Source organism: Plecotus auritus (genome assembly GCF_963455305.1).
Source record: "Plecotus auritus genome assembly, chromosome: 9".
Lineage (NCBI taxonomy): Eukaryota > Metazoa > Chordata > Mammalia > Chiroptera > Vespertilionidae > Plecotus > Plecotus auritus.
In genome coordinates this window covers 152,720,813-152,744,485 of record NC_137783.1, presented here as the reverse complement: position 1 = coordinate 152,744,485, position 23,673 = coordinate 152,720,813, and the positions used below count along the sequence as shown (strand labels likewise).

General features: G+C 55.0%; 3 protein-coding genes across 7 annotated transcripts; all 3 read left to right on the top strand.

Moving 5' to 3' along the window:
- Window positions 1-288: 288 nt before the first annotated feature.
- Window positions 289-6,669, top strand: POLR2G (RNA polymerase II subunit G). Of its 3 annotated transcripts, none has more exons than XR_013959137.1 (9): window positions 289-392; window positions 526-635; window positions 1,561-1,720; window positions 2,494-2,544; window positions 2,649-2,714; window positions 2,826-2,897; window positions 3,094-3,127; window positions 3,342-3,828; window positions 6,225-6,669. XR_013959137.1 is itself a non-coding variant. In XM_080643156.1 (8 exons), exons 1-8 carry the CDS (start codon window positions 381-383, stop codon window positions 3,353-3,355), a joined length of 519 nt encoding a protein of 172 aa, XP_080499282.1. In that variant the 5' UTR covers window positions 289-380; the 3' UTR covers window positions 3,356-4,966. The 3 variants fall into 3 exon arrangements, 1 of the variants encoding a protein (XP_080499282.1); XR_013959138.1 differs by having other exon boundaries at window positions 3,342-3,840; window positions 6,234-6,669; XM_080643156.1 differs by lacking the exon at window positions 6,225-6,669 and having other exon boundaries at window positions 3,342-4,966.
- Window positions 6,670-7,501: 832 nt separating this feature from the next.
- On the top strand, window positions 7,502-23,606 carry TAF6L (TATA-box binding protein associated factor 6 like). 3 transcript variants are annotated; one of them, XM_080643152.1, is made up of 16 exons: window positions 7,502-7,606; window positions 8,314-8,371; window positions 10,717-10,876; window positions 11,349-11,435; window positions 12,109-12,259; window positions 12,410-12,460; window positions 12,975-13,069; window positions 15,612-15,686; window positions 15,828-16,048; window positions 16,364-16,496; window positions 20,380-20,508; window positions 20,601-21,589; window positions 22,399-22,586; window positions 22,667-22,801; window positions 22,973-23,051; window positions 23,259-23,606. In XM_080643152.1, exons 2-12 carry the CDS (start codon window positions 8,364-8,366, stop codon window positions 21,369-21,371), a joined length of 1,881 nt encoding a protein of 626 aa, XP_080499278.1. In that variant the 5' UTR covers window positions 7,502-7,606; window positions 8,314-8,363; the 3' UTR covers window positions 21,372-21,589; window positions 22,399-22,586; window positions 22,667-22,801; window positions 22,973-23,051; window positions 23,259-23,606. The 3 variants fall into 3 exon arrangements, with proteins under 3 accessions (XP_080499278.1, XP_080499279.1, XP_080499280.1); XM_080643153.1 differs by lacking the exon at window positions 7,502-7,606 and adding an exon at window positions 7,805-7,823; XM_080643154.1 differs by lacking the exons at window positions 7,502-7,606; window positions 8,314-8,371 and having other exon boundaries at window positions 10,739-10,876; window positions 11,354-11,435.
- Window positions 21,437-23,606, top strand: TMEM179B (transmembrane protein 179B; the record flags this gene model as incomplete). The annotated part of the gene is made up of 5 exons (XM_080643155.1): window positions 21,437-21,589; window positions 22,399-22,586; window positions 22,667-22,801; window positions 22,973-23,051; window positions 23,259-23,606. 5 exons carry the CDS (start codon window positions 21,437-21,439, stop codon window positions 23,418-23,420), a joined length of 717 nt encoding a protein of 238 aa, XP_080499281.1. The 3' UTR covers window positions 23,421-23,606.
- Window positions 23,607-23,673: the final 67 nt, after the last annotated feature.

Sequence of the window (23,673 nt, the reverse complement as noted above, 5' to 3'; positions counted from 1 at the left end):
CAATTCTGATACCATCTTCCAGGAGTGCTAAAAGGGTGTCCTCTGTTAAAGCGTTTTATTCATGCCATCTTTCACTAATTAATTAATTAATTCCGTTTAAAATTCTTCATTCAAAAAGAGAAAAGAAAAAGAAAACAAAAGAAATTCTTTATTGAGCATCTATTCTGGGCCCTGAATTTAAGAGAGCCGCCGGTTGGGTCGCTCGGGGGCGGGATGGGGCGGGGCTTCGTGGGTTTCCCCGCCCACCACGGCGAGGTCCAATCGGGTCTGCGGAGGCCCGGAAGCGGTATTGGGGCGGCGGCGTGTATTTCCGGTCGTGCCGGTGGAACCGCTGCTCGGGAAGGTGTGGACGCGGCTGGTTTCCTAACTCCGGGAGGAAGATGTTCTACCACGTGAGCGGGGCACCGGGTGGCGGCGAGGGCAGGCTGGAGAGCAGCAGCGGGGCGGGGCGCCGGGATCAGCGGCCGCTTCTCGCCCCGTCTTCCCGCTGAGCCTTGTCTGGTCTCCATCCCGCTTTCCCCGCAGATCTCCCTGGAGCACGAGATCCTGCTGCACCCGCGCTACTTCGGCCCCAACCTGCTCAACACGGTGAAGCAGAAGCTCTTCACCGAGGTGGAGGGGACCTGCACCGGCAAGTGAGTGCCGCGCTCTCCGGGCCGCTCGCAGCCCTGTCCCCAGCTCCTCCTCCTGCAAGGTCTTGCCACCACCTCTGGGGAGCCCCCTCACACACGCCCAGGCGCCCAAGCAGTCAATGACTTCCTGCCTCGGGTCCCAGGGCGCCTTCTGCAGAGCTGGATCACAAGACTTTCCCGCTCAGCTGAGGCTGGCCATGCATCCACTCGGCCAGCATTTCTAAAGCTCCCTTGGGTGCCAGGTCCTGTGTTGGTCGCTGGGAACAATGACCTCAAAGTTAGAGGGAGGCCAGCCCTGGTGGGGCTCACACTCTCATCACCTGCCCTCCGTCTGTGATTCTGCTGGTTTCCCTGCCCCCCATGCGCAGGGACCTGACATGGCACATCTCTGGGCTGTGCACAGAGAGGACTCACATGTGTGCGTGAGCTGGGAGGAGCCTAGCACTGTGCAGTACTTGGCCTCCATAATTAAAATAACCTGGGGCATTTTTTGAACATGCAGGTTCCTGAGCTTCACCCTATCACTACATACTCAAGACTCAAGACAGGGCTGGAAATCTGCATTTTAATAGGCTCCTCCCAGCGATTCTGAGGGTCTCTTGGCTCAAGGACTGCAGCCTTCTGGGACATTTTTTAAAAATATATTTTATTGATATTTTACAGAGAGGAAGGGAGAGGGTTAGTGAGCTAGAAACATCAATGAGAGAGAAACATCGATCAGCTGCCTCCTGCACACTTCCCACTGGGGAAGTGCCCGCAACCAAGGTACATGCCCCTGACCGGAATTGAACCCGGGACCCTTCAGTCCGCAGGCCAACGCTCTATCCACTGAGCCAAACCGGTTTCGGCTGTGCTCTGATTCTTGTTGCAGGTGGTGTTGGAGGCTCTTGCACACACAGTGCCTTTCTCTTTGTCCTCCTTCTTGCAGGTATGGCTTTGTCATTGCTGTCACCACCATCGACAACATTGGTGCTGGTGTGATCCAGCCCGGCAGGGGCTTTGTCCTTTATCCGGTTAAGTACAAGGCCATTGTTTTCCGGCCCTTTAAAGGGGAAGTCGTGGATGCTGTTGTCACTCAGGTCAACAAGGTGAGACCACACATGGGGAGGAAGTGGCATGGTCCCTCAGAAGATGTAGGCTGGGTCCCAACTCCATTTGCTAACTGTGCGTCCTTGGCCACATCACTTTTTTTTTTTTTTAAATATATTTTATTGATTTTTAACAGAGAGGAAGGGAAAAGGATAGAGCGTTAGAAACATCGATGAGAGAGAGACATCGATCAGCTGCCTCCTGCACACTCCCCACTGGGTATGTGCCTGCAACCAAGATACATGCCCTTGACCGGAATCGAACCTGGGACCCTTGAGTCCGCAGGCCGACGCTCTATCCACTGAGCCAAACCGGTTAGGGCCACATCACTTCTTTGTGCTTCAGTTTTCTCACCTGTCGAATGGTCCTGTCCCAGGGGCATGTACGTCAGTGTTAATAGTCACGATGATGGTAGCATCCACCGATGGAGTAGTTACTGTGAGCCCGGTAACGTGTAAAGCCTCCCAGTGACTGACAGGTGGTGCTTTATCCCTTTTTATAGAAGCTTAAGCTGAGAGAAACTATGTGTAGTGGCCAAGGTCATGTGACCAACAAGTGTTGAAATCCTGGACAGACAAGTCCCAGGCCTCAGCGCTTCACTACTGTACTGTATTTGCTTACCTTACAACAAAAGCTTGAAAAAAAGAGAAATGAAAACGTTACAGTGTGGTGTGGTTTCAATACACGGAGACTTTATTAGGAATCAGAGAAAGATGAGAAGCTGAGAAGACGTGGACACAAAAGAAAAAGCAAGGGCACATTTTCCTTCTAGGTTGGACTCTTCACAGAAATTGGACCCATGTCCTGCTTCATCTCCCGACATGTGAGTCTGGGCACGCTGGGCGGGGCTGAGGAGAGACACCCATTCCTGACCATCTACTGCAGCATCCATTTAAAGTGCTCAGCCAAGTCTCACTTTCCTTTCAGTCCATCCCGTCCGAGATGGAGTTTGATCCTAACTCCAACCCACCGTGTTACAAGACAATGGATGAGGTGAGTCGGTAGGAAGAAGTCAGAGACGGGAGGGCGTGAGCCGCTCTGAGGGAGAGGATTGGCTGTGGGGGAGGAGGGGGGCAGTCTGAGTGTTCTGTTCCCTCCTCCCAGGACATTGTGATTCAGCAGGACGATGAGATCCGCTTGAAGATTGTGGGGACCCGTGTGGATAAGAACGACATTGTGAGTCTCTGGTCTGCCTCCCTTCCCGAGCCAGGCAGAGCCAGGAGCTCTTGGTCTCTTACCGCCGAGACTTCCTGGGGGTTTGTGCTCTTGTGCCCGGAGCGGGGCGGGGTGGGCAGAAAGTCTGCGGTTGGGGCTTAGAGGATAGGCCTGCGCTCGCTAAGGCTTCATTTCCTTTTTACCTTCCCTCCTGCAGTTTGCTATCGGCTCCTTGATGGATGATTACTTGGGTGAGTGTCCGATCGCGCCTGACCGGGTTGTTGCCCGGGGAAGGGGTGTGTGGGGACAGGGGTGGAGGTGGGATTTAACGCTTGAGTCACAGATGAAGGAAACTGTCTTGCTGTCTGCTTTTGGAAGATCCAGGACATGTGCCCTTGGGATGGGCAGTGCAGGTACAGCTGCCCCAGGCTCTGGGTCTAACCAGCTGCTTTTCCTCTCTCCTAGGGCTTGTGAGCTGAACACCGGCGCCTCCTCCCCTGTTTGACCCTTATCGAGGGAGCGTGGTGGTCACACTTCCCATGTTGTCCAGAGGCCCAGTCTGGCTGCTGTGGGGGAGGCAAGGAAGGCTCCTTGCCCCAGAAGACATCCGACCCTTCTTCCGGCTTAGCAGCCACTCCCAGATTCTGACTGTTCTGACCCTAAATGGCCTCTGGTTCTCGAGGAAGTGTTATCCTCTTTCTTTGGTAAAACAGCTCCTTTTTAAACTGCAGTTGCTGCTTGCCCCTCATTGCTTGGCCTGATGCTTCAACTAGCTCCGCCACAGGGGATCAGACTGGTAACCCTTTCGCCAAAGTCTACAGCAGCCCTAATTGAAGGAAAGGTACTAATGTTTCGTCTTTGGCTTCCAGCAAATGATATCGTTAGAGCCGCTCTGAATACCAGTCTAGTTTCCTGATACTTTCCCTTCCCTCATCCTTAAAAATTACTAAGAGCACCCTAACCGGTTTGGCTCAGTGGATAGAGCGTCGGCCTGTGGACTGAAGGGTCCCAGGTTCGATTCCGGTCAAGGGCATGTACCTTGGTTGTGGGCACATCCCCAGTAGGGAGTGTGCAGGAGGCAGCTGAATCGATGTTTCTCTCTCATCGATGTTTCTAACTCTCTATCCCTCTCCCTTCCTCTCTGTAAAAAAATCAATAAAATATATTTTTAAAAAAATTAAGAGCATACCTGGGAGAGCAGACAGCAAGCAAGGAGAGGTGAACAAGAGGACAGTAAGAACACAGACTGGGGGGTCCCCACACAGACCTTCCTAGGATGCGTACAACAGAGGCCTTTATGTGCTGAGCAGTCACTGTTCTAACCTGAACTGAAGGTGCGAAAGGGCTCATAACCTCCTTAGAGTGACAAGAAGAATACGTGCAGAATTAAGCGCACGCCCTCCTCTCCCTCACTCTGCAGTACTGTTGGTCTACTCTGGAGTGCCCTTTCCCAGCCTGGCTGCTTGCTGCCTCCTGATCTAGCAAATCTCCGTAGTTCTTCCTGACTCCCTCGGGAAGCAGCTGTGCAGCAGGAAGCTTGGTGTTTGAGTTGCTGCAGCGCTGGTTTCAGCCCCAGCTCGTGCTACGTTTCCTCATTGTGAACTGGGCATTCCACCCTCTGGATGGTGGCTACTGCAGGCCCTGGAATAATGTTTCAACGTTGTTTCATTCAACGTTTCTTTATAACATTGGTAAGATTCCTTAGCAAGTTAACTTTTTAAAAAAACGTATTTTTAAAATTTTATTTTTAAATATATTTCTATTGATTTCAGAGTGGAAGGGAGAGGGAGAGAGAGAAATGTCAATGATGACAGGATCATTGATCAGCTGCCTCCTGCATGCCCTCTACTGGGGATCCAGCCTGCAACCCAGGCATGTGCTCTGACCAAGAATAGAACCAGCCCTGACCGGTTTGGCTCAGTGGATAGAGCGTCCGCCTGCGGACTGAGGGGTCCCAGGTTCGATTCCAGTCAAGGGCATGTACCTTGGTTGCGGGCACATACCCAGTAGGGAGTGTGCAGGAGGCAGCTGATTGATGTTTCTCTTTCATCGATGTTTCTAACTCTCTATCCCTCTCCCTTCCTCTCTGTAAAAAAAAAAAAAAATCAATAAAATAAATTAAGAATAGAACCGTGACCTCCTGGTTCACAGGTCCACACTCAACCACTGAGCCACACCGGCCGGGCTGCAACTTAACTCTTGCTTGTGTCAATTAGTCTCATAAACTTGGTTTCCTTATATGTCATTTAAAAAAATTTTTATTTTTTTATTTTTTCCTTATCCCCCCATTCCCCCCACTCATGCCCTCACCCCCCTGTTGTCTGTGTCCATTGGTTAGGCTTATATGCATGCATACAAGTCCTTTGGTTGATCTCTCCCTTTCTTATATGTCATTTTGTTTAAAGTTGCAGAACTTAGCAGCAGCATCCAGTGAGGAATTACTGTATATGCAAGTGGCTGGCATAGAGGCTGGCCCATGAGAGGCATTCAACTTAATTGTAATTACTACACAATGCAGTGGCTGTCGTCTGAGGTGACTTTGGCTCCCAGGGGATATTTGGCAATGGACATTTTCGGATGTTGCAAGTGGGTGGGGGCGTTCCTGCCTTCTAGTAGGAAGAGGCCAAGGATGAGGCTGAACATCCTACAGGGTAAATAGTACAGCCCCCCAACAGAGTTATTTAGCCTCAAACATCAGTGTGCCAAGGTCCAGAAACCCCGATCGGAAGCATCCAGAATAAGGCCTGGAACATGGTGAGGATGTGGTTCTGTTCCCCTTGCCTTCCCAACTCCTGGACTGCTAGACGCGGTTCCTTTCAGGCCTCTGTGGTGGGTCAGAAACGTTATTTTGCTATTGTCTCCCTTTTCATTTTTTAATGATGTAAAGTTCCAATTATCTTATTGAGATAATTGTAGATTCACATGCATCCCTGTCTTTTTTATATCTCCAGCTCTCGGCACTGCCAGCTTTTCCAAGTTTGTTAAACCCAGGAAAGTTACTGTGCTGGATCTGTGGCCACGCTTCCTATAATTACCGCTTTGCCTGGCCTTTGTCCCCACTTAGGTTGGGAGCAAATGAGTCCCAGACAGCTTGGATGGTTTCCCAACATCCCACAGGTCCCTGGGCCTTCCTCTTTTTTTTTTTTTTTTTTTTTAATATATTTTATTGATATTTTACAGAGAGGAAGGGAGGGAGATAGAGAGTTAGAAACATCAATGAGAGAAACATTGATCAGCTGCCTCCTGCACACCCCCTACTGGGGATGTGCCCGCAACCAAGATACATGCCCTTGACTGGAATCGAACCTGCGACCTTTCAGTCTGCAGGCTGACGCTCTATCCACTGAGCCAAACCAGTTTCGGCGGCCTTCCTCTTTTGATTGTCTCTTGCCTCCAAGGTTGCCAATGACTGTCCAGTCCAGTGTCTTAGCAAGATCTGCCAGTGGCCCAGATTCTGCTGAGCTGATCTCATGCACAGGTGGACAGACACTCCAGTGCCCAAGCGCCATCCTGGAACTATTCCCAATGCAGATGCCATCCTGAATGTGGCTAGAGGAAACTCAGGGGAGTCGCAGTCCCCTTAGGCGGTGTTGCCATGGCAACACCACTCATATCCACCTGGATCTCCCAGCTCTAGTCTTAGAGGATCTTTTCTAGAGGCAGCAGCACCTACCCCGAGAGGGAGGGAGAGTGAGGATGTTACATCCATGCTCGCTCCCCTGCAGAAAGCTCCATTCTGTAATCGCTCATGCAAACTGCCCCTTCTTGGATAAACATAAAGGAATGAATTTACTGTCTGCCTCATGATGTGTGAGTGAAAGAAAGTTCAACCACCAGCTCTGCAAAGTGCTCTCACAAACCTCTCAATCTACAGTAACTCTGAGGTGGGTATTGTTACCCATTTTGTAGATGGGGGAAATGTGGTTAGGTAATTCGCCCAAAAGCAGTGTTCGAATTTGAACCCAGGTTGGTCTGACTCCAAATACCATCTTTTAGTCAATAAGCCCACTTGCTTCTCAATTGAGAATTGCCCAACTTTGAGGAAATGTGTGCGTGTAACCGGTCAAGGAAGTCTGCGAGGTAAGTGAGGGTTTGTATTTGGCTTATAGGGCGGGAACGGGGAAAGATACGAGGTAGGGTGCCCAGATGAGCAGAGGACGGGGGTTTGCAACTTGCACGTGGGTTTGGCCCAGTCAGAAGACCTTTCTGGCCGCAGAGCACCTACCCGGGAGCCTTATCCATTCTTTTGGGAAGGGTAAGTGGCAGGTGACGTTGGAGAGGGAAGCTGAGCTGCACTAAGAGGGCAGGAAAACGAAGCCAGTCTAAAGCTTGCTGCAGTCGCATAAATGCAAGTGCCCGGAAACTCAGCTGCAGACAAGACCAAGGGCCTGGGGACGCATTCCTTGAAAGCATGGCTATTAAAAACTACACCAAACACACACCGACTCCGCAACCTCCCAGGAGCTGTTGCTTTAAGAAGCGCGATTCTTTAACGTCACGTGGCCCCGGCGCCTGGGGCTTTCACAGCCCCTTCCCAGTGACCAATCGCGTGGCTGGAAGCCTCCTGGAGGGCGGGAACTTCGCCAGGTGCTCTCGGATTGGCTGTGCTCGCGGAGTGCGGGGCCTGAGCGCTGAGAGAGGGAATTAGTGTGGGCGGGGTGAGCAGGGCCTCCGCCGCCGCCGCCGCCACCGCGGTCTCGGGAGCCACCTTCGTCTGCCGGAGCCCTCAGGTGAGCAAGCCCTCGCAGACCCAAGCTCTCCCCGCCCTGCTGCGGGTTGCGCACTAAGACCCGCCTAGAGCCCCCTCCGCCGGGGGGGCTCGCCCCCTTCGCCGACCACGTGACCCGAGTTCGGTAACCCTTGACCTCCTGCACCGCACCCCACCACCTCTGGATCTGGGATGCGTGCAGCCGGGTGGGAAGATGCGCAGCACGGAGGCCGGTAGCGGTCAGTTCCCACGCCTCCCTACCTGTCTGGCTAGTGGCTGGCGGATGCCGAGGGGAGGCTGAGGAGCGGGCGATCTTGGTCCAAGACCGGACTTTGTGGGTCTGAATGGGGGCACATGATAGGGACACTCCCTCCGCGCCTTCACGGGGCTGGCCTTCACGCTCCCATTTTACAGATGGGGAAACAGAAACCTAACCATCCTCTATTGGCGGGGCTCCAACGCCAGGTCTGAGCGCTGGAAACAACCCTTGTTCCTAGCCCCGAGGATGAGGAACAAGGCTTTGAGTCCCCGCTACCTACTGGGTGCTCGCTGGAAGAGCTTGGACAAGTCATGTGACATTTTACCCCTCTGAGCGGTGACTTCTGGGCTGTGAAATAGACACAGTACTTACATAACCCATGCGGTGGAGGTATAAGCCTGGAAGCACTTAGCTCAGGGCCTCAGGCATAGCATGTGCTTAGAAAAACAGCCTTCCTTCATCTTTTTCAGCAAGTGCTTATTGAGGGCGTGTTATGTGCTGACACTGCTGGACGCTGGGGATGCAAAGGTGAGCAAACAGGCATGACCCTCGCTGGCACGGAGCTTACAGTCCAACGGGGAGGCAGGTGCTAATCTAAAAGGACGCAAACGTGTCCTTACAAATTGCAGTCACTGCTTTGAAGGCAAAGTACTGGGACGGTCTGAGAAGACTTCCCTGAGCCAGTGACATTTGAATTGAGATCCGAAGTACGAGGCATTCACTAGGCGAAGGGATTGGGGGTGGAGAAGGCGGAGGAGAGCGTGTTAAGTAGAGGAAACAGAATATATGGTCGTCCTCACATCAGGTGTTTTTGAGGAAATGAAAAGCAGCCGAGAGCAGGAATGCAGAACACAAAGAGGGTGGGAGGAGGTGTAGCAGAAGTGGGTGCACATGCTGGGCCGTGGAGCTGTAAATAACAGGTGTATTTATTCCAAAGGCAGTGGGGACCCATTGGGAGAAATGCTGTGGGGAGGCCGGTAGGGTGCCCATTGGATTTAGGGACCTGGAGGTCACCCAGTGAGCCCTGCCAGAGAGGAGCAGTGGGGCAGTGCCTGGGTGGGTTGCCATGGGACTCAGCCCTGCCTCCCGAGGGGCTGGGGCCGCACTGTGGCCCATGGGGACCTGTCTTCTCACTGTGTTGTGTGGTGTTGGTGTGGGTCACAGCTGCGGTTTTTTGTGGGGTTCACATTCTGCCGTATCCTGTGAATGGAAGGGCAGGTTCCTACTTTCAGGCCTCACAGCCAAACTGGGGAAGACGAGACACATGGACAAAAAAAAATAAATAAATTTTTTAAACGCCTGACAGCCCCAGATGGCATCTGGGGCAGGAAGACCTCCATGGAGAGACTGGATGTGCCTCCGCAAAGAGGAGGGTGCGGGGGCTTTGGAGTAGAGAGGGCGACAGACAAGCCTGGGCACTGGTGGTGGGCACAGGGAGGCTGCAAGACGCCAGGCCCGACTTCCTGGGAGGGGGGACCCGCTTGAACAGCTGGGGGGATTTGGGACCAAACAGAATGTCACGCTGGGGAGTGTGGGCTGAGTTTTGTAAGCAGCAGGGAAGAACTGGAGAGTTTTGAGCAAGGGAGTGTTCCATAAAGTAGTGTTTTCTTTTTTTAAAAAAATATATTTTATTGATTTTTTACAGAGAGGAAGGAAGAGGGACAGATAGTCAGAAACATCGATGAGAGAGAAACATCGATCAGCTGCCTCTTGCACACCTCCTACTGGGGATGTGCCCGCAACCAAGGTACATGCCCTTGACCGGAATCGAACCTGGGACCTTTCAGTCCGCAGGCGGACGCTCTATCCACTGAGCCAAACCGGTTTTGGCTAAAGTAGTGTTTTCATCAAGGTTTGGTAGATAGTGGTTGTAGCAAGAATCAGAAGGAAGAGGCACGAAGGTTTTGTTTACAATGAGCCATGGTAATGCCTTCCATTTGGGTAGTGCCCTGGTCCCTGGCTTGCTTGCTTTTTAAAAAAATATATTTTTATGGATTTCAGAGAGGAAGGGAGAGGGAGAGAGAGAAACATAATGATGAGAGAGATCGTGGATCGGCTGCCTCCTGCACGCCCCCCACTGGGGATCTAGCCCCAAACTCAGGCATGTGCCCTTGACTGGAATCGAACCCAGGACCCTGAAGTCCGCAGGCTGACGCTCTCTCCACTGGACTAGGGCATGGTTCCTGGCTTTCTTTTTTTAATTTTATTTATTTATTTATTTATTTATTTATTTATTAAATATATTTTATTGATATTTTTGCAGAGAGGAAGGGAGAGGGATAGAAAGCTAGAAACATCGATGAGAGAGAAACATCGATCAGCTGCCTCCTGCACACCCCCCACTGGGGATGTGCCCGCAGCCAAGGTACATGCCCTTGACCGGAATCGAACCCGGGACCCTTCAGTCCACAAGCCGACGCTCTATCCACTGAGCCAAACCGGTTTCGGCTCCTGGCTTTCTTACACATCATCTCATTTTATTCTCATAGCAACCCTGTGAGTTGGGGGTGGGGTGGGGATTATTACCTTGATTTACAGTTTAGAACACCAGTTGCTCAGACTGATGAAGGTCTCCATCAAATTCAGACAGGAAGTGGTCGGGCTGGGCTGGGAGCCAGTTCCCTGCATCCCAAGGCCAGGCACGTTCTCAGGCGGCACTGCGGTCTGCCCTCGGGCCCAGCTCCAGTCTGAGACTCAGAGTTCCTTTCCTGGACGCGCTGTGGGGAGTGGCTCAGAGCCTCTGTGGCTGCTCCGGTGGGGAATCGGGAGCCGGAGCTGCAAGACCCAGGGGAGAGGCCTGGAGGCAGGCTCCCGGGTGCTCAGGGTGCTCAGGGGGACGGGTGGCTTTTCAAACCTCCCCTCCCCTCCCCCAGCTCCGCCGGGGCCATGTCAGAGCGAGAAGAGCGGCGGTTTGTGGAGATCCCTCGGGAGTCAGTGCGACTCATGGCCGAGAGCACGGGCCTGGAGCTGAGCGACGAGGTGGCGGCCCTGCTCGCAGAGGACGTGTGCTACCGTCTCAGAGAGGCTACCCAGGTCCGCACCCCCACTCCCCACCCCACTCTCCTTGGCTACTCCTCCGCCCCCCCCCCCCCCCCCACACACACACAGGGGTTTATTCACCAAACGTATTGGGCACCTGCCCTGGGCTTTGAGGGAGTCCTGCCCTTCCCAGGGATCCCCTTCTAACCCCCCGGGCAGACGGAGCCGTTGCTGGGCATCTTCTCGTGCTGCTCGCCGCCGCCCCGCTGGGCAGCCCAGGCAGGTGCCTGCTGACCTCCTGCACGTGAGAAACCAGGGCCCAGGGGGCCTGTGCCTTTGGGTGTTGTCTGCGTAAGAGCAGAGCTGGAATCCAGGCTTTTGGATTGCTGGCCTGGCATCCTTTTTGCCTCCCCCTCCCCCCCCCCTCCCCCCCCCCCCCCGCACGCTGCCTCTGTGCACTGCAGGCCCCGCCCCCTGCTCCCTGTCCCCTGCTCCCTGTCCCCTGACTCTGCCCCTCCCCTCCCAGAATAGCTCTCAATTCATGAAACACACCAAACGGAGGAAGCTGACGGTGGAAGACTTCAACAGGGCCCTCAGGTGGAGCAGCGTGCAGGTGAGTGGCAGGCCGCAGCGGGCTGGGCTGGCGTGAGCCCACCTCCGCGCCAAGCTCCGGGCTGGGAGCGCGGTGAGACGTGAAGCCCGAATGCACACGAGGAAGGAAAGCTCACCACTGCTGGACGGGCTGGGCGCATGCCCCTAGGCCTCTGAGTTCAGAGAAGGAGAGTGGGCACGGGGCCAGGGGTTAGGGAGGGGAGGCTTCTGGGAAGAGGGGCCTTGAGCTGGGCCTGCAGAGGAGGCTGGAGTAGACCGGCTGGGAGGAGGAGAGGCATTCTGGGCGCGGGAGGAGCCTGGGGCAGCGTGGGTGGTGGGTGCGCTCTCCTGATAGTTGTTCTGGGCCAGGGAGTCGGGGGTGGAGGTCTTGTGTAGAAGACAGTCGTGTTTTCACAGTTGGGTGAGTGTGAGGAGGAGGACCAGTGGCGGGGGTGGGGCTCCGAGCCCCTGTGGATGTGGGAGGAAGAACCATGTCCTACATCTTGACCCAGTGAGCACTGGGTCCTTCGGCTAAGCTTCCAGTGATGGGCTTAAAGCCCCAGGCACCCGCCCCCGCGGGCTCCCCCCCCCGCCTTTTCTCAGGATTTCTGGACTTTGCACGGGTGAGGCTGCGGCCTGGCGGGAGAGCCCCCCCCACACCCCCCGGAGTCAGCCTGCTCTCTGCTCTTTGTCAGGCCGTGTGTGGGTACGGAGCCCAGGAGGCGCTGCCCCTGCGCCCCGTCAGGGAGGGTGAGCTCTACTTCCCTGAGGACCGGGAGGTGAACCTGGTGGAGCTGGCCCTGGCCACCAACATCCCCAAAGGCTGTGCCGAGACGGCCGTGAGAGGTGAATGCGGGTCCTCCGTGGAGTGGGGACGAGAGCGAGGCCGTCAGGAGTGGTGCTGGCGGCCTGGTGGGTGGAGCACAGCTGGGGGGGGGGGGTGCGGTGCGACGAGGGCGACGCCCAGGCTGAGCCCGCTCTCTGCTCTGGTTCCAGTTCACGTCTCCTACCTGGACGGCAAAGGGAACCTGGCGCCTCAAGGGTCGGGTAAGGCGCGCTGTGGGGAGCGGGCCCCCGGGTTGAACCCTCCTCCGGGAGGAGCTGCGGGTGGTGCCTCTGCACCCCTGAGACTTCATCTGACAAGTATTTATCGACACCTTGTTCTGAGTGGGCGCTGGTCTCTGCCAGCGGGCTCCGAGCTGGAGATGGGGGCTCAGACCTGTACCCACTCAGGGTGCTGCGGTGCCAGCACAGAAGTCTGGGCAGCACGCTGGGTCCCTGAGGGTCCGTGCCTCACTCCCAGGGTCCCTGAGCAGAGCTGGGCTTAAGGACTGAGCTCCTGCCTGGCAGAGGGGGGGCGGGAGGCAGCGTCCAGAGCACAGGGGGGCGGAGAGCTTGCAGGGTCAGGCTGCTCAGTGGGGCTGGCGGCTCTGTGCTCGGGGGGGTTCTGTCTGAGCAGACTCCTGGGGGTGGGGGTGCGGATGGGGGTGGGGGAGCAGGCAAGGGAGGCCAAGAGGGCTGGGCTCTCCACCCTGACCACCTCCTGCCCGTCGTCTCGCAGTGCCCAGCGCTGTGTCCTCACTGACCGATGACCTGCTCAAGTACTACCAGCAAGTGACTCGCGCTGTCCTGGGGGACGACCCACAGCTGATGAAGGTAGCGAGTGGCCCCCATTTGGGACACTAAGTCCAGCTTTCGAATTCGCGTGAGATTCTTTTCGACGCCCACTTCCTGTCCTCTGCACACGGGCGGGCTGCCGTGGGTGGGAGCTGTTCCGGGGGGGGGGGGGGGTGCCTCCTCCAGGGCCGACTCCCCTCCTGCGCCAGGAGGAACCCTGATCCTCAGGGGTGGGCTGCTCAGCAGGGCCCTGTGGGGCCGCCCCACACCTCCGTCCCAGAGCCCTCTCTTGGAGAGTCTGTTGCAGGACGTGGGGCAAGGCGGGCATCCACACTGCAGCTTTCATTTGCCTGGACTTGAGCTCGGGGTGGGGTGGGGGTGGGAGTGAGCAGTGGGAGCGGAGGAAGTAGAGGGAGCCAGGCCTGGTCCGCGACCCCCCAGGCCTCAGACAGCCCCTGCTGCTGCGGTGGGCTCGGGGGCTCCGCAGGCCTGCTGGGCAGTGCCCGTGAGTCCTGTCCAGAGTCGGAGGGCTGGTTCGGTGGCTGCCCAACCACGTGGCCTCTGCTTTAGGGTGTTCCATCCTCCACATCTTCACGTCTCTGGCTGCTGCTGTTTTTCCCTTGAAAATGCAGAATGCTGCTCCCTTCCATTCCGGCCTCACAAGCTTGGCTCCCGTTCCCCGGGCACAGGGCAGGGCCGGCTGCGGGCCTGGGAGCTGACTCCCTGCCCACGGGCCTGACGTCTGCGCTCCCAGAGCCGAAGCTTTGGGATTCATCCAGAGCAGTTTGGAGGGCACAGGTGGTGGAGGTGCTGGGCTAAGAAGACTTTCTTCATTTACTTTAGTGTGTTTTTTCTGCTTATAAAAGTAATGCCAGCAGATGTTTATTGTAGAAGTACTGTAACACACAGACATACAAAGTAGGAAGTGAAAGTCTCCCGTTGAACCGCCACCTTTTTTCTGTGTATAAATAGTGATTAGTATAACCCAGCGGGCTCTATCAGAACATCTGGTTTTAGAACAACTGCTTTTCTCCGTTAAGAATATGTTGGAAGAAGATTTGACTTTGGGTGGTGGGCACACAATGCAGTGTATCATAGATGATGTAAACTTAAAACCTATATAATTTCCTTAGTCAGTGTCACCCCAGTAAATTTAACTTAAAAAAGTGAAATGAAGCTCTAGCCAGTTTGGCTCAGTGGATAGAGCATTGGCCTGCGGACCGAAGGGTTCCAGGTTTGATTCCGGTCAAGGGGATGTACCCTGGTTGCAGGCCCTCCCTGGCCCGGGCCCTGGTCAGGGCGCAGTGCGGGAAGCAACCAGTCGATGTTTCTCTCACATCAATGTTTCTCTCTGTCTTTCCCTCTCTCTTCCACTCTCCCTGAAAATCAATGGAAAAATATCCTCGGGTGAGAATTAACAACAACAACAAAAAGTGAAATGAGCCCTGGCCGGCTTGGCTCAATGGATAGAGCATCGGCCTGTAGACTGAAGGGTCCCAGGTTCGATTCCGGCCAAGGTCACATGCCTGGGTTGCGGGCTCAATCCCCATTTGAGGGTGTGCAGGAGGCATCTGATCAATGATTCTCTCATCATTGATGTCTCTATCACTCCTTCTCCCTTCCTCTCTGAAATGAATAAAGAAATGTATTTAAAAAACCCAAAAAACAAAAAGTGAAATGAAAAAATAAAGTTAGGCATTAGGTTGCATTAAATTTTTAAAATTTTTATTTTTTCAGTATATTTGTATTGATTTCAGAGAGGAAGGGAGAGGAAGAGAGAGATAGAGACATCAATGATGAGAAAGAATCCTTGATTGGCTGCCTCCTGTACACCCCACACTGGGGATTGAGCCTGCATCCCGGGCATGTGCCCCGACTGGGAATCGAACCGTGACCTCTTGGTTCATGGATGGACATTCAACCACTGAGCCATGCCAGCTGGGCCAATTTTTTATCATTACAGACAGTGCTGTGTGTGGGTATGTGTGCGAGAGGGTTTCTTTTACAGTGGGTTAAATTTATAGAAGTTAAATTGCTGAATGAAAACATTTAAAACTTTAATACCTAAGTGCTAAACTGTCCGTTAAAAAAAGTTGGCTTCTGCCCTAGCTGATTTGGCTCAGTGGATAGAGTGTCGGCCTGTGGACGGAAAGGTCCCAGGTTTTATTCTGGTCAAGGGCACCTGCCCTGGTTGCAGGCTCGCTCCCCAGGATGGGGTGTGCAGGAGGCAGCCAAACAGTGATTCTCTCTCATCATGGATGTTTGTATCTCTCTTTCCCTCTCCCTTCCTCTTTGAAATCAATACAGCCGAAACCAGTTTGGCTCAGTGGTTAGAGCGTCGGCCTGTGGACTGAAGGGTCCCGGGTTCGATTCCGGTCAAGGGCATGTACCTTGGTTGTGGGCACATCCCCAGTATGGAGTGTGCAGGAAGCAGCTGATCAATGTTTCTCTCTCATCGATGTTTCTAGCTCTCTATCCCTCTCCCTTCCTCTCTGTGGAATATCAATAAAATATATTAAAAGAAAAGAAGTTGGTTCTGCCTGGGGCTGGTGGATCCAGTGAGGCTGCCCTTCCTTTTCAGATTGCTCTCCAGGACCTGCAGACCAACTCCAAGATCGCAGCGCTGCTGCCGTACTTCGTTTATGTGGTCAGCGGGGTGAGTGACCAGGCGGGACAGGGGCGAACGCTTGGTGGGAGGAGGTGACCCAGCAGCATGTCGGGCGCGTGGAAGGGGCCGTCAGCGTGCAGGCTGCTGTGCACCCTCGCGTGCCCCTAAGCGGTCCTCTTCCACCGACAGGTGAAATCCGTCAGCCACGACTTGGAGCAGCTGCACCGGCTCTTGCAGGTGGCACGCAGCCTGGCGCGGAACCCACACCTCTGCCTGGGGCCCTACGTCCGCTCTCTGGTCGGCAGCGTCCTCTACTGCGTCCTGGAGCCCCTGGCTGCCTCCATCAACCCCCTGAACGACCACTGGACCCTGCGGGATGGTGCTGCCCTCCTCCTCAGCCACATCTTCTGGTAGCACTGGGCCTAGAGCTGAAGAAAGGGTGGGACCCCGCAGAGCTGAGGGGTGGGGAGGAGATGGGGTTACATTCTGCCTTGGAGGCCGTGTGTTGAGAGGTGGGGAGCCTCTTCCCTTGGGGCTCCCTGCTCGGTGTTTCGTGGTGCACTGGGATGCTACAGGTGGGTGACAAACATACCGAGGGTTCGGTCACCCTGGGCCCTCGTTCACGCCCCAGTGCCATGCCGGGGCCATTTTCTCCGCGTGCTGTGACTTGAATCGTATTGGGCAGGCGCTGCCTCGGCCCCTCTGACTGCCTGCTGCTCCCACAGGACTCACGGGGACCTTGTCAGTGGCCTCTATCAGCAGATCCTGCTGTCCCTGCAGAAGGTCTTGGCAGACCCTGTGCGGCCTCTCTGCTCTCACTACGGGGCTGTGGTGGGGCTGCACGCCCTTGGCTGGAAGGTGAGGACCTGGCCTCTCTCAGGGCCTTAGGAGTTGCCATTTGTAATTAGGAAAATGGTATTCGTGTGTCTTTGATCATAAAAATGGTGTATGCTTGCTGCTGCTGTGCACTGAGTTCTTGCCTTAGGCCAGGCTCAGTGATAGCCTTTTATTTATTTTATGCTTATGTCCAAATGTATTAGATACTTCTATTTTTCTTCTACTTATATTTTTGGGTAAGTTTTTTGAAAAATATATTTTTATTTATTTATTATTTTTTTTAGAGAGGAAGGGAGAGGGAGGGATGGAGGGAGGGAGACATCGATGAGAGAGAACTACTGGGGATCAACCCACAAATTGGCATGTGCCCTGACTGAGAATCAAACCCGTGGCCTTTCCATGTACAGGACGGACACCCCAACCAACTAAGCAACACAGACCAGGGCTTATTTATTTTCTTTATTTTTAAAAAAATATGTTTTTTATTGATTTCAGAGAGGAAGGGAGAGGGAGAGATAGAAACATCAGTGATTAGAGAGAATCATCGATTGACTGCACACCCCACACTGGGGATTGAGCCTGCAACCCGGGCATATGCCCGTGACTGGAATCGAACCTGGGATCCTTCAGTCCGCAGGCTGACGCTCAACCACTGAGCCAAACCAGACAGGACTATTTATTTCTTTTTTATTGAATTTACTAGTGGCCCAGTGCACCAATTTGTGCTCATTGAAAGGAAATGAATTGGAAGAAATCTATATATATAAAAAGCTAATATGCTAAGTGACCATCCGGGTAATGACGTCACATAGCAATGTCCAGCTTCCTCTCCCTAGCGATGACTATCCTTGGAGTTTCTTCAGCCCAGAAACACGACTTGCTTTATAGCCAGGTGCAAACATTTTACACTTTAACCAAATGTCTGTGAAGCATTTTCCCATGCCTCATCTCATTTGATCTTGACAGAAGTCCTGGAGTAGGTACATAGGAGATTCAGTGGAATCCTATTTTCTTTTCATTAGCTGGAAAACAGAAATTTAGAAAGCTTAGAAACTTGACTGACTGAAAAGAAGTAAGAAATGGTGGGCCTGGAAAATGACTTCAGGTTTTCTCACTGCGCAGAATATAGTCAAACACTGCTGCAGTTAAATATTCACCCTTTGTTCTCCCTGTGTGATCTACAATAATCTGCTCCGTGTTGATATTTACGGCTGTGTTGCTGACAATTACCTGAAAGAGAAGTTGGGGTGCTTCACTGGGCTGGAAAAAGTTTAGCTACATCAGAAAGCAAATCTAATTAAGCAAGTTTATTCTCTATACTAGAGGCCCGGTGCGTGAAATTCACGCACTGGGGTGGGGGGTGGTCCCTCAGCCCAGCCTGCACCCTCCAATCTGGGATCCCTCTCACAATCCGGGACTGCTGGCTCCTAACCACTCACCTGCCTGCCAGCCTGATTGCCCCCTAACAGCTCCCCTGCCGGCCCGATGGCCCCCAACTGCCCTCCCCCGCCAGCTAGATAGCCCCCAACTGCCCTCCCCTGCCGGCCTGATCGCCCACAACTGCCCTGCCAGCCATCTTGTGATGACGTGAGGGCATCGTGCCAGGGTGTGATGCCACCTAGGCTTTTATTATATAGGATATAAAAGGCTAAGTTGACTTGCGCATGCGCAATACATATAATAAAGCTCTTGCTGGCGCCAATCACACGCATGTGTTTCCATCTGTCATTGTTGATCATGAATTTGGTTGACACTTCTATTATAGAGAAAGGGCAAATAGTGATATTAAAATATTTCTTATAATTTATTTTCAATGTGCACGAATTTGTGCACTGGACCACTAGTATTTTAATATCGCTATTCACCCTTTCTCTATAATAGAAGTGTCAACCAAATTCACAATCAACAATGACAGATCAAAACACACGTGTGATTGGCGCCAGTGAGAGCTTTATATGTATTGCGCATGCGGGAGCCAATGTTTATTTTTAAATTGCCAGTGAGGGTCATATGTACCGGCCGGTTGGTCACTTAGCCTTTTATATATATAGATTGGGGTGACATTGGTTCACTGATCTTCTGTATATAAATGTCTTATCCTTTCCAAAGTCCTGCATGGCAGCCCAGCTGGTGTGGCTCAGTGGTTAAGCACTGACCTATAAACCAAGAGGTCACAGTTCGAAAGAGAAACACCTGGACCTGCACGTGTTTGCTTTTACTGTAAACCTCACTGTGGTCCCACCCAGCTTCTTCCTCTGCCAACATGCAGGTTCTTTTTCTTCCCTGCCAGCCAGGCAGGCCGGTGGGAGAGGCAGGTGCAGCCTTTCTTGTCGGTAGTTCTTTTCTTTTGAAGGCAGTGGATTTTCTCTTGCATTTCTGTCTTCAATTTCAACTCACATTTCTCAGTCTCAGCCACATGGGGTTTGTCAGATGTGGTTGCAGAGCTAGGGGAGGGAGGTGTGAGGAGTCCCAGTGGGGCGGCGGGGGGTGGGGGCAGTGGAGACTGAGAGTTTCTTAGTGAACGATTTGTACATTTCTGGGATATGCTCAATTTGGTCATGGTATAGTCTTTGAAAAGATCCAAAACTGAATTAGAATGTAGTGCGTTTTCTGTATACTGGTGAGTTTACTAACGTTTTAAAGGATTTCCTTATATTCATGATGAAATTAGACGTGTTCTCTCATGGACTGTCCTTGTGTGGTTTTAGGGTCAGGTATACATGGACTTTACAGAATGAGGTGGGGAGTATTCCGTTTTTATATCTGGTTTAATAAGATTGAGATGCTTTTTCTTGAATGTCGTAGACTTTGTCAAATTTGGCATGGAGTTTTGTCGTTAGATTTTTTAATTACTGCCGTTACAAAATTATTTAAGCTTTCATAGATCTTTTTTTTATTTTATTGATTTTTTACAGAGAGGAAGGGAGAGGGATAGAGAGCTAGAAACATTGATGAGAGAGAAACATCGATGAGCTGCCTCCTGTACAACCCCCACTGGGGATGTGCCCGCAACCAAGGTACATGCCCTTGACCGGAATCGAACCTGGGACCCTTCAGTCCGCAGGCCGACGCTCTATCCACTGAGCCAAATCCGTTAGGACGCTTTCATAGATGCAGGCGTCCTCAAACTATGGCCCGCGGGCCACATGCAGCCCGCCGAGGACATTTATCCGGCCCGCCAGGTGCCGCTGCCTGTCCTGATTAGCAGCTGACTTGTCCCGGCCCCGCAGTGTGCATAGGAATTTGTTCATCGTTTTTTTTTTTTTAAACTATAGTCCGACCCTCCAACGGTCTGAGGCACAGTGAACCGGCCCCGTTTAAAAATTTGAGGACCCCTGAATTCTTGAGTCTGCTGCAAGTCATATTTTTCTAGGAGCTTATCCGTTTTGTCAGTATTTTCAGATCCTCAGGCTGTGGATGACTCACCAAACCTCCTCTGTGAAGTCTTCATTGCTTTCCCCAATTTGACTTCAGGATTTAAAATTCTATAATCAAGAGTCCAGGACTTGGACTTGTTTTTGTGGTTTGAGCTGAGACCCAGTTCACTCTAGGCGAGGACAGTACTTTTTGTTTAGGGAAGCAGTTGGCAACCTAAACGTCTCTGTTGCTAGCACTGGCCATCACTTAACACCCTCTTGGCCCTTATGTCCGTGATAGGGCACCTGTCAATGATAGCGGATCGCTTTATATTGTCTTTGTACCCAATCTTAATTTCCAGGGCTCAGTGAAGCTTGTGCATACAGTAGGCTCCAAATAAATGCTGGTTGAGTATGCCACGCAGGGAATTTGGGAGGGTGGAGCCCGCCCGGTCCGGTATCAGGGATAAAGGGAGTTCTTTCACGGGAAAGGGTATGTGAGGCCATACGCAACCAAGAGGCCCTCCCTGCATGCCTCTCTCTTGCAGGCGGTGGAGCGCGTCCTGTACCCACACCTGTCCACCTACTGGACCAATCTGCAGGCTGTGCTGGACGACTACTCGGTCTCCAATGCCCAGGTGAAAGCGGACGGGCACAAAGTGTACGGAGCCATTCTGGTGAGTGCCGGCCCTCCCACGCGTGAGCGCGGCGGGCTTCCTCCGCAACCCGCGGTCCTCCAGGCTCCTGCACCGCCTGTCCTCTCTCCCAGGTGGCCGTGGAGCGGCTGCTGAAGATGAAGGCCCAGGCGCTGGAGCCCCACAGGAGCGGGCCTGGCGGCAGGGGGTGCCGGCGCCCCGACGACCTGCCCTGGGACAGCCTCCTCCTGCAGGAGTCTCCTTCGGGGGGCAGCGCGGAGCCCGGCTTTGGGTCTGGCCTCCCGTTGCCGCCGGGCAGCGCGGGGCCGTCGGAACCTTCCCCTTCGGTGACCCTGGCGGACATCTACCGGGAGCTCTACGCTTTCTTCGGGGACAGCTTGGCCACCCGCTTCGGCACGGGTCAGCCCTCGCCCACGACCCCTCGGCCGCCCGGGGACAAGAAGGAGCCGGCGGCGGCCCCGGACTCGGTGCGGAAGATGCCGCAGCTGACGGCCAGCGCCGTGGTCAGCCCGCAGGGCGACGAGAGCCCCCGCGGCAGCGGGCCCCCGGCGGTCTCCGCGCCCGCCGCCTCCGACAACAGGCCGCTGCCGCGCGTGCACCGGGCGCGGGGGGCGCCTCGGCAGCAGGGCCCGGGCGCCGGCCCCCGCGACGTCTTCCAGAAGAGCCGTTTCGCCCCGCGCGGCACCCCCCACTTCCGGTTCATCATCGCGGGGCGGCAGGCGGGTCGGCGCTGTCGCGGGCGCCGCTTCCAGACCGCCTTCCCCGCGCCCTGCGGGCCCGGCCCCGCCTCCCGCTACGTGCAGAAGCTGCCCATGATCGGCCGCACCGGCCGCCCGGCCCGCCGCTGGGCGCTCTCCGACTACTCGCTGTACCTGCCGCTCTAGGCGGCGCCGCCCGCAATAAACCCCGCCCGCCCGCCCGCTGGAGTCTCCGCTCGTGGTCGCGCCGGATGAGGCGGGGCTTGGGCGGTTGTGTGGCGGCCCCGCTTCCTGGGGGCCGGGGAGCCATGGCGCTGCCCTGCCTGCAGCGCGTCGAGCTCGTGCTGTTCGCCGCCGCCTTCCTGTGCGGGGCCTTGGCGGCCGCGACGCTGACCCGGACCCAGGTGCGGCGGCGGGCGGACCGGCGTGGGGTGGGGCGGCCGGGCCGGGCCGAGACCACGGCTCTCCGTGGGGCCCGGCGGGCCGGTCCGCCGCCGCGGAGTATCGGCCCTGAGCGCGCTCGGCGACTCCTCCCAGGTCGTGTTTCAGTCCTTCTCTCGTCCAAGGGACCGCCTGCGGGCGAGTCCTCCGCGCCAGGCACAGCCCGACCCGGTGGCCCCGGCGCCCTTGCCCCGGTTTTGGGACCTGTCGGCGAGGCCCAGCCGCGTCCGCACGGGAGACGCGCTGTGCTGAGCTGCGCCTGGAGCCCCGCAGGGAGTGGGGAGGCGACCGGGGGCCACGTGACTGCACGTGCCTTGCGGTGCGTGACAGCGATGGGCAAGAGCCCCGGAGCAGCCAGCGCTTTAGCCGGTCCCCCGGGCAGGAGGTCTCGCCAGGGAGCAGGCCCCTGGGACCCCCATGAAGCAGGCACTGGTTTCAGGTTAGGGAACGCCGGGAGGCCGGGCTGGCGAGGGGTCGAGCTCAGGGTCTTCTCTAACCGCCGCCTGTTTGCTGACCCTCTGGCCACCGCCGGTGTGACCGCCCCAGCAGGCTAAGGGGAGACTGGATCCCCCCAACAGCTTTCCTGTTCTCACTGGAACCTCACACTCAGATTCCAAAGTCCCTGTAAGGCCCCCTCCCCCTCCTAGCTAGTGAGAGGCCCCGTAAGGAACAGTGCAAATAGCTGCTCGTGTGGCCTGTACCCCGGCGCCTGCCGGAGCCTGCATCCCGAGGCGCTCACCGCAGATCCGGACCCGGCGGCTTCTCTCCGCAGGGCTCCTTCAGTGGCCGCTGTCCCCTGTATGGCGTGGCGGCCTGGAACCGCTCCTCCCTGGCCTTAGCCAGAGGCTCAGCCCCCTCCCTCTGCTACTTTGTGGCTGGGGCCTCTGGCCTCCTGGCGCTCTACTGCCTCCTGCTTCTGCTCTTCTGGGTCTACAGCAGCTGCATCGAGGACTCCCAGAGGTGACTGCCCCACCCGGAGGGCCAGGGGCTGAGGGGGGAGGAGTCCCACTCAACCACAAGGCCGTTCTCTCCCTCCTCAGAGGCCGGATAGGGCTCCGCATTGCCCTGGCCATCTCGGCTGTAGCCATCTTCCTGGTCTTAGTGTCGGCCTGTGTCCTTCGCTTTGGCACCGGTTCCCTCTGCAGCTCCATCGTCTCTCACAACACTACAATTAGGTAACGGGCGGTGGGGGAAGCCTGACCCCGTGGGCTGACTTCCCTCTGCAGAGGGGATCCTGTACTCCCCGTTTTATTCCAGTTATTCTTATCTCAAAGGGCACTCAGGCACAAGAGTATCTGGGTTACATCCCGCCCCCCCTTCTCACAACTGTCTTTTTGACCTCACAGCTGCTCTGAAGCCCAGAAAATTCCATGGACACCCCCTGGAACCGCTCTGCATTTTTACTCCAACCTACACAATGCTGAAGTGAGGTCTTGGGATATGAAAGACTGAGTGGAGGCCCAGGGATGCGCAGATTCGTAGAAGCACCTGTGTAGTTTTAAGGGTGCCCCCCAAGGAGGCTGAGAAGAGCTGAAGGGCTTGTCAGCCCCACAGCAAGCAGTTAAGAGTGGTGTGTGGGCGGAACTGGATGGAGGTGACCCCGCTCCTCACACCTGTTCCTGTCTCCCACAGAATGCTTCTTGGGTCAATCTGGTATTGTGGTGTGTGGTCCTGGTGCTCCAGGTCGTGCAGTTGAAGTCCGAAGCCACCCCATACCGGCTTCTGGAGAGGGGGGACCCTGAATGGAGCTCTGAAACAGATGTCCTAGTTGGGCCACGCCTTTCCCATTCCTGAAGAGTAAGCAGAGTGCTTCATGCCGCCGATGGCTCCCTGCCCAAGTGCCTGCAATCCTCCTGCCCCCCTCGGGCCTGTTTATGCTGAGAGCCTCAGTTCCCTCGAAGAGGGAAACATGAAGACAGGCGCCCCTCCACCTCTCTCACAGCTGTTTTTGTACCAGAATATTATATGACTTCCTTCCTTCATCTTGGTACTGAGTCCTTAGTGTTAAAGCACTGCAGGCAGATGGATGGGAGGAAAGAGTAAAGGC